Raw genomic sequence first — 12,688 nt, forward strand, 5'->3', positions numbered from 1 at the left:
TGAATGTTATCTATCTGTCCAGTTTATTTTCTTACTCAAAATTGTCCTTAAGTACAGTACTTGAGTAGATATACTTACAACTGCCTCAAAACTGTACTTAAGTGAAGTACTTGTGTAGATGTACTCACATTCCACCACCAGTTGTTTGACCACTCAGTCGAAACCATTTGAACACCAGTAACCAACCTTAACTGAAATGCTTCTAAAATAACGGTTAACACCATACAAAAGAATCCAAAAAATGTATTCTTTATTGTAAATGATTATAGTCTAAAATGGATATTTTGAATTTGTTTATTTATTTTATTTGTAGGGGATCTGGCACAAGTTAAACACAAATGTTACCATTTAATGTATTGTGCCATTATAAGCTTAAAGCTAATTTCCATCCAGTGTCTTACCTATTCCATTTCATTTTTCATATCTAATGGAGAAACATTTATTAAGTCTAGATAATTTCAACTCACAGTAGGCAACACTGTAATCCCTAGGCTTTAAACAACAGTAAATGGGACACATTTAGAATTTGAATTAAGTTCTTTCACTTAATACACTGGGTCATCTTGAGTTTAATATGTGTCATGTAATGTTAGTAACATAATAAATGTTTACCTTACCTGACGGTACCTCAGGAGTCATGTATTACGAGGTCAGGTGATATAAAAATAATACAAGTCAGTGTGGCAATATTAATATTTGATTATATTAAAGGTTTTGCAAAAGGATTTACAAAAGGTTGACATTGTTTCAATGCTGGTAGAAAAGGAATTACTGTACTGCTTCACACATATCAAATTAAAAAACCATCATATATAAAATGATACAAAATATAAATAAACAACCGGGTACTGTTGAATATCTCATTTCTGTTGGTCGTCCATAAACAGTCAACAACCTGCAGACATTTGGCCTTCAAGACAACGCTGGCTCTCCTGCTGTTTGTGTTTGGGATGTGTTCTGTAGTCTGTTTCCACATGAAGGGAGGCCTCTCGTCAGCCCTGCTTGTCTTAAGTTGTGTACATCAGTGAAGTGTTCCCAATGCCAGCTCTGACCCTGGCAGCTCTAGTGTGTTCTTAAAGCCTTGGCATAGACTGGCTCCAGGAAATGAAAAGGGAGCAGCATGAAGAACGCCACCAGGAAGACTGCACTCACCACTGCCAACAGTACATAACGGCCGATGAACAAAGTGTCCACTATCTGTGGAGAGAAAGAGTAAATCCCGCCACTGTTATCAGTTCTTCATAGTTACACAGTACAGCTTTTACTTAGTAAATAGCATATTATACATGAGAGAAGCATGGCTGTTCATAAATTCTGTATTTCCTCGATTAGCCACCAGATGTCAGGAGAGGGCTTTCACAAAGGCTGTGCATAACAACCGAGTGTGCCATTGTGTGATGCCCTGAATTGACATCTACTAATAGGCTGACTGACAGACAGACAGATGGACAGACACATGCATGGGAAAATCTCCGAATGTGTTGAATTGAAGGTTTGAATTAAAATGCTAACAAAATAAGTTGATGTTATTCATTTTCCTACATTCCTAAGAGTTGTCAATGCAGGATAACTGATGGTCACCAGAAGTTAAACTGATATGAAAGTACACAGCGAGAGCTCAAATATTTCTACAGCCTTACAGTGTCATTGATAGCGAGCAGTCACCTGGCCCACTCCTGTTGACTGCTGTCATCTGCAGGCTTTGAGAGAAGAGTGCATATTTTGGTACAAGGAGGAAGTTAGATTTAATTTGAGATAATCTTGAATGATAAATTGCCTAACTCTGTGCTACAGTCAGCGGAGCTGCTGTTGTGACTGTTCCATCTCTGTGTTGTGTTGGATGTCTCTGTCATTTCAACAGACATCCAACACAACTCAAAAATGCTATGAATGGTACATTTTGGATAGTAAAATGGCGTTTTCCCCACTGTCCTCTTCAATAACTTTTTTTAATATGCATTCGAGATTATAGTTTACTATCAATTTCTAGTTGACTATTTGAGTGAGATGAACATTTACAATATGTAGTGATGCATTGATTAAATGTACTAGATCTGTATCTGCACTGATACTAACCTTATTCAGTAAATCAGCCAGACACCATTGATCCACATTAGTCTAATATTATAGTCAGTGTATTAACATATGCACTTTAAGGTGTCATTTGTAAAACTCCCAAAAAAATAAACTTAACTCCCCCTCAAAACATGGGCGGCAGCATATCAACAGAGTAACAGGGAACCGCTGCTCTTCGCCAGCTATCCATGGCTGTAGCCAGCTAGCATTAGCTAATTAGCTCATGAGTCAGTTAGCTGTGGAGCCAGTCATGCTAAAGTTTGTCTGGACAGAGACCCTCAGATCACAGGGAGAGTCCCTACAGGCAACTGGGCTAAGCTCAACTGGGTTTAGCTGTCTGAGTGTTAATAGGCTGCACACCAGACTGGGGCTGATCACACTGGAGGCATGGCAATGGCAGAGGGCAGACAGAGAGAGTCAGACTTTAGCAGTGAGTGAAGAGCGGCGTGTAGAGATAGAATAATTTATCTCTCGGTGAAATTAGGATTTATTTGACCAACTGAAGGTGATTATGTAAAGAAAAAAAAACTATTTTGGTGAGTTTCACTTTGATTATGTAGAGTTTCAATGAAATGTGTTTCATGATGATTTAACAAGACAATAAAGCTTGACTTAGTTCAGTGATAGAGAGTAACTTGAATTCACACACTGTGCAGTTATATTTCTCTGTTTGGTGAGGAAAGTAGATTTTAGATTATTTCCTTTCTTGACTTTTCATGAGTTTAATTTGTGTATTGATTATACTAATAGCTAAAAGCAAAAACTTGAATTGGATCACTGGTTAGTAAAGGCACTTGCAGAGGGGGGAGCTCAGGATGTTTGAGCACCTGCCCCTTTGCTCCTGATGCCCAAAGTGCCATTTTGTCAAGGCTTAAGTTTTATATTGTGAAGGCCTGCCAATGGCCCTTACAGCCGGCAGTTAACGTCACATGACCACCTTTCATCTGAGGTGATCCGTGACGTGCCTTACGCCAAACTGCAGCCAGTAAGGGTTAGCAGTGGTATTATATGCCTCTGGGGGTGTCATGTGGTGTCTGGCACTGGGATGTTCTGCATGTTGGGGGATGGAGCCTCCATGGATCTGAGCCTGTCCCACAGATCCTTGATCTGATTGGGATCTGTGGAATTTAGAGGCCCTGTCAATACTGCTCCTTTGCTTCGACTAACTGTCCAAAACCATAAGATCCTTAATTTACTGTCATGAAGGACAAAGAGAGACAGCAAAACCACACATTTAAGATTTTTTTTTATGAATAATGAATAAATAAATTAATAATTTATTATCAAAATAGTTCTATAGTCAATGAATTCTCTTATGATCAACTAATCAATAAATTGATTAATCGTTGCAACTCAAGTGCCATGTGTCCCTTTTTAACTCTGAGCACCTACCCCTCCAAAAATCTTTGCACAGCCCTGGCTCAGTTTAAACTGAACTAAACTGAGTTTAGTAATCAGAGGCAGTATGAGGACAGAAGAGTGGCAGCAGTTCATCTGTGGTAATAATCAGGTGTACTGTAAGTGAGCAAGGTATTGAGGGAATAATTTGATATGCAGCATATATGATTGGTGAGTACTTAACAGATTTGACCTTCAACCATATTACAAGCTTCCACGTGTGATAAAAGAGCCAGAGACTCTGACATACAGCCATGTAGTGGTTATTGATTCAAAAAGGAATGTGACTTGTGTGTTGAGGGAATAACTTGGGCAGTGATGTTTTTGAGGACATAGCATGTTGTCCCCTCACAGCTGCTGAAAACTAAATTCTGATTCTGGGGTGCTGGTTGTTTTCTGATCCTGCTGTTCTTTATCAGGATGAATAATCAGTAGGGGTACACAACACTGCAGCTTGTCTGAGTAATACTTCGATTAACAGATCCAAAGCAAACAAGACGCAAGGAAAATAGATCCACAAGATTGGTTTTAGTGTTTCTTAAGTTGGGAGAAGTTTGGTACTCAGAAAGTTATCATTGATAGATGTCATCAACACTTGGCTGATAGCTCTGGGTCAGTGTTTATATAAAGATCATGAGCCAGCCATGAATATGTGAATACAAACTGAGAAAACGTCCTTAAGCCAGATAATACCAGAACAGCATCAGCCCCACTGCTGACTAAAGAGCGATTTCACAGGGACAGTTCTGGAATGAGAGTAAGTGTGTGTGTGTGTGTGTGTGTGTGTGTGTGAGTGTGTGTGTGTGTGTGTGCGCGTGCATGTGTGTATATAAATCTGATGTTGTCCAGGAGAGATGGGGATGATGTATACCATCTCTTATGGATGCATTTAACACATCTCACTTTTTAATTTGCCAATTACACAGCAAGCAGGACCCAACGCGTGGGCCATGTATTATTAATGTGGCATTGAGCACAGGGGTGGGGGCAGGCAGGCAGTGGGTGGGTGGGAGACGGGGGTTTAGTATTACCACCCCCACCCCTTCTCTGGGACTGGCCTAATTGGCACTATGATATTTTACTTTTGTTTAACAGCAAGAGGTTAGATGTGTCTTTCACAGTCTCGACGCATACACACACAGTGGCAAACACACTCATACACAGTCTCTCCCTGCTGGAGAGTAGGATTTCAGCTCTTATTTATTAGATTATGGGACAGATATTCATTTGCAATAAAAATGAAACTCAAAACTTGGTACCATTTACTCGCATACTGTTGTTAAATACAATTCTGAGGTGCTTAACTTGAGCAAACTTCCTCTCCACTATATTCATTGGATACATACATGTTTTGGTTAATTTGCAGATTCAGATTATTAGTGTTTATAGGCTATTAATTGTGACGTGCTACCAATCAGGTGTTGTTGTGCGTGAGATATTGTGTGAAAGGATGTTGCATTAGAGCCAAAGTAGCACATATTTAAAATTGGTTTATTTAATCTGCAGTCTGACACAAACAATCAGTGCGTTTACATGACACCCAAGAAAACCGAATTACTGCGTTAGTCTGACTATGATCGGATTTTTAAGATGCATGTATACACCTTAGTCTGACTAAAATCGGACCGGATTTGTCATAGTCGAATTACACCACGTAGATTATTCGAATGAAAGTCGCATTAACTCCTGCATGTATACGTTTCCAGCGGATCGGATCGGATTTTGCGTTCTGCGCAGGCGCGAGATTTTTTTTCCTGGGGCTGTGAGCCGGAAGTAGATGGACGGCGGCGGCGGCGGCGTCTTTCCTCCGAAATCACCGCAAGAAAGAGCGCCATTGTGCATCTAGTTTGTGTAATTATCATGTACACCATATACGAAGTGTACAAAGATGTAGCTTTGTCTCGCTCTTCGTACGCCATCTTTCTGGAATGCCGAGGCAGCTGGTGACGTAAAGCGGTCAGCCGGAGGTGGCCCCGTTAACACTAGTTGAAATGGGTACAGCGCCACCTAGCGTACCGCGGTATGACATGCTTTCAGCAGTAATTCGATTTTCTCACCGGCATGTATACTCAGATAATTGCAGTTGTCTGATTGAGCAGCATAGTCGAACTATGGCTGTAATCTGACTAAGCTGTGCATGTAAACGCACTGAATATCTGCACTGATAATCAGTCCACCCATAATTGGGTGTTTATGTTCTGTAAAGCTGACTAAATGTACTTTACTTCACAATATGTAACATTACAGAAGGGAGAGGGATAAAGAAGAGAAAGAACTAGAGTCTCTGGTGAGTGCTGACTTCAATTAGAGTTTGACCTGAATTCAGACAAAGACACACACACATCCTATGTTCACTAGCTTACACTTAATGTACAGTAAAAGTAATCTGGCTGTTTGGGGTGAATAAACAGTCGCATGAGAAACGTAAAAAAATACAGATCCTGTGGTCAAACTTACTTTGCTGGTGGTGAACAGACCATTAATCAACCATCATTGCTGATGAAGATTTATCTGACGTGACTCAGGCAGAAATGTTCTTGGATGAGGTCATGTTTTAAAGTTCTATTCAATTTACATCTAGTGTCGTTCTCCGTAAGTGCACAACTAAAAACAAACCAACAAAAAAAAACATTTTAAAGCCCAAATCTTGAACATTCTATCTACAAGTGTTGTTTGTTACTTTTTATTACCTGGTGTCTGTGTGTGTTTGAATTAAATCCTGGACCAATCAGAGTTAATTTACCACCTTTGTGAACAATAAAAGTTGTATTATATTGTATAATACTGTACTGTATGGCATTCTATTCTGTTAACTTCCATTTAAAATAACAAACGATGAATATATTCAATTCTATTCAAAAATCTGTGGGAAGACATTCTACAATAATTTATCATATATCTCCCAAATTTAAAGATGCAGCTCACTTGATAATTATTATATTTTGAGAACTTTGAGAACAAAGCAAATCAATGGGTGACAACACCTTTTGCTAGCATTATAAGGTATCATTTTGGGGAATGATTTTGTAAGTGACACTATCATCGATTTCTAAAGTAGCCATGGTTCATTTTACCCATAAGCCTTGTTTAGAAATCCAGGAAGTCACATTCTGCTGCCTCCCTCTGTTGCTGGTCTGGTATCTGCCTTTGCACAAAGGCTATAAAATGTGAGCTGGCCAGGACGGGGTTCTGCTTTGCTATTTCTATGGGGTGGCAGCTTGCTTGGCAGATCTGGCCGGCTTATTGGCACGACCCGGAGGCTACATGGGGGAGTGTTTGTTCTGTGTTGCTGTTGGACTAAGATAAAGCAGAACAGGCCTTTACAACATGCACATACACAGAAGTGCACAAACAAGGACATGCGCTATTTACAGGTACAAAGTACTGTGGATACCGACTTATTTCAGAATTAAGGTTTTATTTAGGATAGGCTGTTTATATCTTATATTTATTATATCTAACTGTTAGATATCTTTATATCTTAAACTTAAATAGCCTGCTCTATTTCCTACTCTTAGTAACAACCACACAGGATCTGAGGATTGACACAAGAAACATGCTTGTTCTGTGGATAAACATTAAATATGTGACTACTTTAATTTATTCACTGTTCTTAAAGTTTTCATTATGTGGCATCAAGAGGATCACTATGTGATTAAATACAAGTATTGGGAGCACAAAAGTGCGCAGGAAATCACAATTCTGCTAAAGTAAGTTTGTTTGTGCTCTTTTCACTCATTGGTCTTAGTTCCTTAAATATCTGTGGCAATGGAAGCCAAATGGCCTTGTGAACGAACTGAAAAGATCCCAGACCGGCTTTTAACTTCCAACTGATGTACATTATGACCACAATAACAGTGTTTTTGTTTTGTTTTTAATGCACTAAATGGTCTGATACAATACTGAGTTGTAATATTTCCTTGTCTTGGATAGGGCAGCGTGTAATTAAGTTTTATAACCTGTTGTTCCTTATATTTATTAATTACTGGATGTTTTCTTACAGTTGGTGCCCTTATTTTGAAAGGATCAATGCCATGTGTAGGAAAAAGATACAGCTGTCAATATCGCTTCAAAAAAAAGAAAAAGAAAAAGAAAACAACATACTTTTGTCTTGTGTATCTCCTGGCTGAGTTTCATTTTGTATTGTGTGTAAAATTAGCCCTTTTCATACAGAGACTCTGCATTATAAGTGCAGCGAAGGCCTACAATTTCTCTGCATACTTATTAACACTGAAAAAGGTGCTGCAGAACCAAAAAAGGGGTGACGGTACACATCATGACGTTGAGATCTGTGAGTTTTTTTTCCATGTGTTTCCACTGGTGCCCACCTGTTAATCCTAATGTGTATCAACTGACTGTTTATAAGCATGCATGCAGTTATAATGTGTTGTGATTGAGATCCTGACCTACCATGCACCCTGGAAAGAGTGTCAAAGTAAAGCTTTTGCTCTAAATTACATAATTATATGATCGCCATCAGTAAACAGTGGACCCTGTGTGACTATCACTTGCGAGGAGGGATGCTGTTTTCTGGGGGAAAATTCATTGAAGTCTCAGTTAGGAGGGCTGACAGTCGCTGCGATTTTTTTCAACACGAGTCGCCAGTGACAGTAGCTACAACAGCACAATAGTGGAAGTTGACAAACACATGGTGAGTTTTTTGCTCTGAATCACATTACATAGTCGCCTCCATTCAACTGCAGGAGCCACCTGTCTCTGCTGCCGGGGACATACGCTGTTTTTCGGGCAGAAATGTGACGAAGAGTCGGTAGGACAGACACTTTTCTATGGATCTGGTATTGTTTTCCTTTCCTTCCTTTCCGGATTAAAGATGTATTTAATGTATCTTTGCACTTTTTCTCAGTGCTTTGTGTTCCATTTTTACAATCAATCAATCTATGGGAGATTGTAAATACATTTAGTTGGAAAGAGAAAAAAGTGTCATGTCATCGTTATGCATGAAGGTTAATAATTTTGTTTTTTTGTTTTAAACATCAGCTATTTTGGTGTGTTCATGGCATGTTTTAAAAGCCATAGTATGATATATATGGCATTTTCTGAACCACCAGTTCACAACAGCTTCACAGCAGTATAGTTGTAAAGTCATAAATTGCCTCTTAATAGTGAAACAAAATCTGATCATTAACATCTCAAGTACAAACAGTTACCTATGGTTTTCAGGGCACACTAATAGTCAACAAATGCGATCAGTCCATGCAGCTCACCTCTATCTCTTTGAAAGGGGGAGCTGTCTCCGGGTTCCGCGGGAAAAACACCAGTGCCAAAGTGATGGTGACAGCCAGAAGGAAAACAGGTATGACTCCCAACCTGGCAACACACACACACACACAGTTAAAACAAATTAGATAATATAATTTACTTAGAACTGCAGCAAACGCAGGGTTATCTGAGGATACTGAGGATGATGTCACAAACACGTACCAAACAAAACAATTTCATTCTTTATTGTAAATTCTTTTTAAGTTGTTAACTTTCAAATCAAGTAAATTATGCCTCACCTTATTTAGACTTAACTGTAATTGCACCCTACACAAGTGCAACCAACGCACAGTGTTAAGTGATCACAGTTCATTCCACACAGAAAGTTACCATTTACTGACTTTAGTGGTAGCAGGGTTTGATGCAAAGTAATTACACAAATATTAATCAGCAAGGACTGCAGGGTGGCAAGGTGCATGGTCCCAGCAGTCAATTAGTATATCAGCATGAGGGTACAATTAACCGTTTCATAGAAGTAAGATGTCAGGAATCTATGATTTTACTGATCTCTCTGGGTACACAAGAAAGATATTTAAGTTGCAAAATATCATATCTGCTACAACCTTTATTCAACTCTAGTTCAGCTTTGAGTTTCTTGATATCCTTGCACTTTTCTTCCCTTAAACACACCACTTTATTTATGTACTGGCATTATATAGAAATAAAGGGTTGCTTGATCAGTCGGGCATACGTCGACTTTAGAAAAAAAAAACATTGCTAATGTTTGTGTTATTTATGCTTCAGAGTATGTTCTATGATGCTATAGCAGTCAGGCGAAACAACATTACATTTTCGGAAATATGGTCTTGACTCATTCAAATAGAGGAGATAAATGGTCTCCTTTTCGGGCTTTTCTCCGTCAGTGTTTGTATAAAGGGTGTGTGTTGGTGCTACCGCCTGTTGTCACTCACTTTGCTGATCCAGATGCTCTCAGCAGCATTATCCCAAACACAAAAGCCGCAATCCACACGACCGCAATGACGAAAACTCCCGTCCCGACTTCTAACACGGTGTTTCCCATATTTGTCAAGGGACGTGTCAAGATGGTTTAGTCGAACAATTTTAGAGAACAATTACTCGATAAAGTGGGTCAAATGTGACATTACGACTGACAATATTGGTGACAATATAAAACCGAATGTGTCTGTTAAACCGACGGTAACTTCGAACGTTGCGACGGTGAAGTAGCTGCTAGCTCTGCCGCTGCGACGATACTTACAATCTTATCTAGTCGAACACATCACTGATGATTTCGAGGAACAACTCTCTCCTGTACAAATTAATATTTGCTCTCCATCAACCCGTCAATTCTCAAGTAGTGGACTTGCTAGTTCAACGGACACACTCTCGAGCGTTCTCCGGCGCGTTCTGCTTCCTGGTAACAGCAAGCTGGAATCTGATTGCATACGCGAACTCATGAGCGGCCAATCACATGCGTCGTTACTGAAAAAACAGTAAAACGCAACTCGCGGGCTCATTCACCTGCTCATCTTACCGTTAACAATTCAAACAACACTCAAAAGTTCTTTTAGCCACGTTACCGTTATTCAGTGCTATTCTATTCTTATCTATTCTGTTGTATTCTATTCTATTCAGTTTACAGTTTATTCATTAGGATAAATATAAAGCTATCTAAAAACAAAGAAAAATCAATCAAATGTAAAATTTACTCAACTGTGATCAGTCACATAAACAGACATTAAGGCCCATTCCAATCCACTGGTACATATATCCCCAGTATCTGGATCGGTAGGCTACTTTACATTCTATTTTTAACAAGCGATAATAATGCATTCGAGCATTAAGCACATTTGATCCAGGCACACTTATAGGCTCCAGCTACAATTATCACCACAGGTGTTCAGGCAGTAACTGGCCCTGTTCTGCAAATCGTTTCAGAATCTACTTGCGTCCCTTTGACACGCATCCAAAGGCAATTTTCTCATTGTTAATGGACAGATTGTGTCAATAGTAGTTCTTTCACTGCAATGGCCTCAGTTGACGGTGCGTTTTGTTCGACGTGCATCGCTGGCCAGTCCGCTGGTTTACAGCAAGACATGTGAAATGACGCACTTCACCGTGTAGCCTATGTCGACTCACGTTAAAACACAGTTGAAATTCACAATTTAAAAATCACTATTTCCATTAACTGGACGATGACTGGTGTGATTATGCACAATTTGAGCAGAGTTCTCCAGATGTCGAGTCAAGTTTTCTGTTTGTGTTTAGCTGAGGACATTCGTACGAATTAAATCATTTTCTTCTCAATAATAATCTCTGTCCCCAGGACTCGTGTTTACAGCAGTGGTTCTGGTCCCCATCAGCCCACGTCTGTTTAAAGGATGCAGTTGTTAATGCAGACCGACAGGGGGCTGGTCAGATCCGCCATTGAAGGGCTTGTGCGTGTGCGTAAGGGCGTGCACGCGCTTCAGTCCCACTCGAAGTGGTGGTGCCTCTGCTTACTGGAAGGAGACGTGTTGCCTTTAAGTGACCCTCGTAAGATCCACGAATCCATCGTGTATCGATGCTTCTGGCCCTTCAGACGGACTTGATTGCTTTGAACCAGTTTGAAACATTCATCCAACCTAAGGTTTATTTATACCAAACTATGCAAGAAATTTGGTGTGTGTGTGTGTGTGTGTGTATATATATATATATATATATATATATATATAAAATATATATATATATATATATATATATATATATATATATATATATATATACATATATATATTATATATATATAATATATATATATATATATATATATACATATATATATATATATACATATATATATATATAAATATATATATATATATATATATATATATATATATATATATATGAAGAATCATACCTATGTGTGAAATTCATAAAGCAGATTGTGGCAGGTGGCGCTGTGGGTGTAACAAGTCATTTCTCTGGTGATGATAAAACAAAAAGGAAATAAACACAAAGCGGAAAAAGCAAGATAAAAGCCATAAAAACGAAAAAGAGACAAATACTGAATTTTGTAAAAATAGAATAGGCAATAAAAAAGCAGTTTTCCAAGTTGTTTTTCAAAAGCAAGATACAAGACGAGACCGAGCTGGCAGCTCTAAGCTCTTCAGGCAGGATGTAGACCAGGATGACTCAGGGGCCATGTGCCCACAGGAGAACATTAGTACACAATTGGAAAATTGCAGAATGAGTAAGTGATTAATCAGATGACTTGCAAGAAATAAGACAAAACCGGAATTGTATATTATGCTTGAATGCTAAAGTAACTGATGGTTGAAGATACTTTTTTCCTCACCCACAGAGCCTGTGTGTCACATTCTGTTCTTTTCGTCTCAGTGTTGCTGTTGGTTCACTTTCACAAATTGGAAGCAAGTGGAATGACTGAATAAGATTATACTTTGCAATTTATTTGCCATTTTATTCTTTTCTTTATATGTGTTCAAGACAAAATAGAATACAGTGGAGATGTGCATTCTGATAGGGGCAATTCTGTATCTTTTATTTCAAATCATTTACGATGATCAGGAATTACCAAATTACACAGAAAGATGTTGATGAAGGATCTCAGTCATCCAGGTCATGGTAATTCTAAGTGCTGTATTGTAGGCAACTTGTTTCAGTTTCTTGAAGACGTGACACCTCTCATTCAAGAGAACTGGAAAAGCCTCTTGGATGAGAGGTGAAATTTTCACCTCTCATCCAAGAGGCTTTTCACCGTGAAATGTCCTCAAGAACCTGAAACACATCCAGTTGCATTCAATACAGCACTAAAGAAATATACAGGAAGATTAGAACATGTGTTTTTGGGAACTTCATTGCCTCCTTGTTATTGCTTTGAACCAGTGTTCCCATACAACCTGAGCACAAAATGTTGCCTTTATGCCATCTTTGTGTCTGCAGGGGGTTACTGTTCTAGCGAAATCCCCCC

General features: G+C 39.0%; 1 protein-coding gene across 3 annotated transcripts; it reads right to left on the reverse strand.

The window, feature by feature from the left end:
* tmem218 (transmembrane protein 218) lies at positions 1 to 10,146 on the reverse strand. Of its 3 annotated transcripts, XM_030438079.1 has the most exons (4): positions 9,666 to 10,146; positions 8,700 to 8,802; positions 1,061 to 1,197; positions 1 to 1,025 (listed from the first exon to the last, which is right to left on the reverse strand). In XM_030438079.1, the coding sequence occupies exons 1-3, from the start codon at positions 9,773 to 9,775 to the stop codon at positions 1,063 to 1,065; spliced, it is 348 nt and encodes a 115-aa protein (XP_030293939.1). In that variant the 5' UTR covers positions 9,776 to 10,146; the 3' UTR covers positions 1 to 1,025; positions 1,061 to 1,062. The 3 variants fall into 3 exon arrangements, 2 of the variants coding, with proteins under 2 accessions (XP_030293939.1, XP_030293938.1); XR_003986438.1 differs by having other exon boundaries at positions 1 to 1,197; positions 9,974 to 10,144; XM_030438078.1 differs by having other exon boundaries at positions 1 to 1,197; positions 9,666 to 10,144.
* Between the last annotated feature and the right edge of the window lie 2,542 nt (positions 10,147 to 12,688).

The sequence above is a fragment of the Sparus aurata genome, chromosome 13, assembly GCF_900880675.1.
Source record: "Sparus aurata chromosome 13, fSpaAur1.1, whole genome shotgun sequence".
Taxonomy (NCBI): domain Eukaryota; kingdom Metazoa; phylum Chordata; class Actinopteri; order Spariformes; family Sparidae; genus Sparus; species Sparus aurata.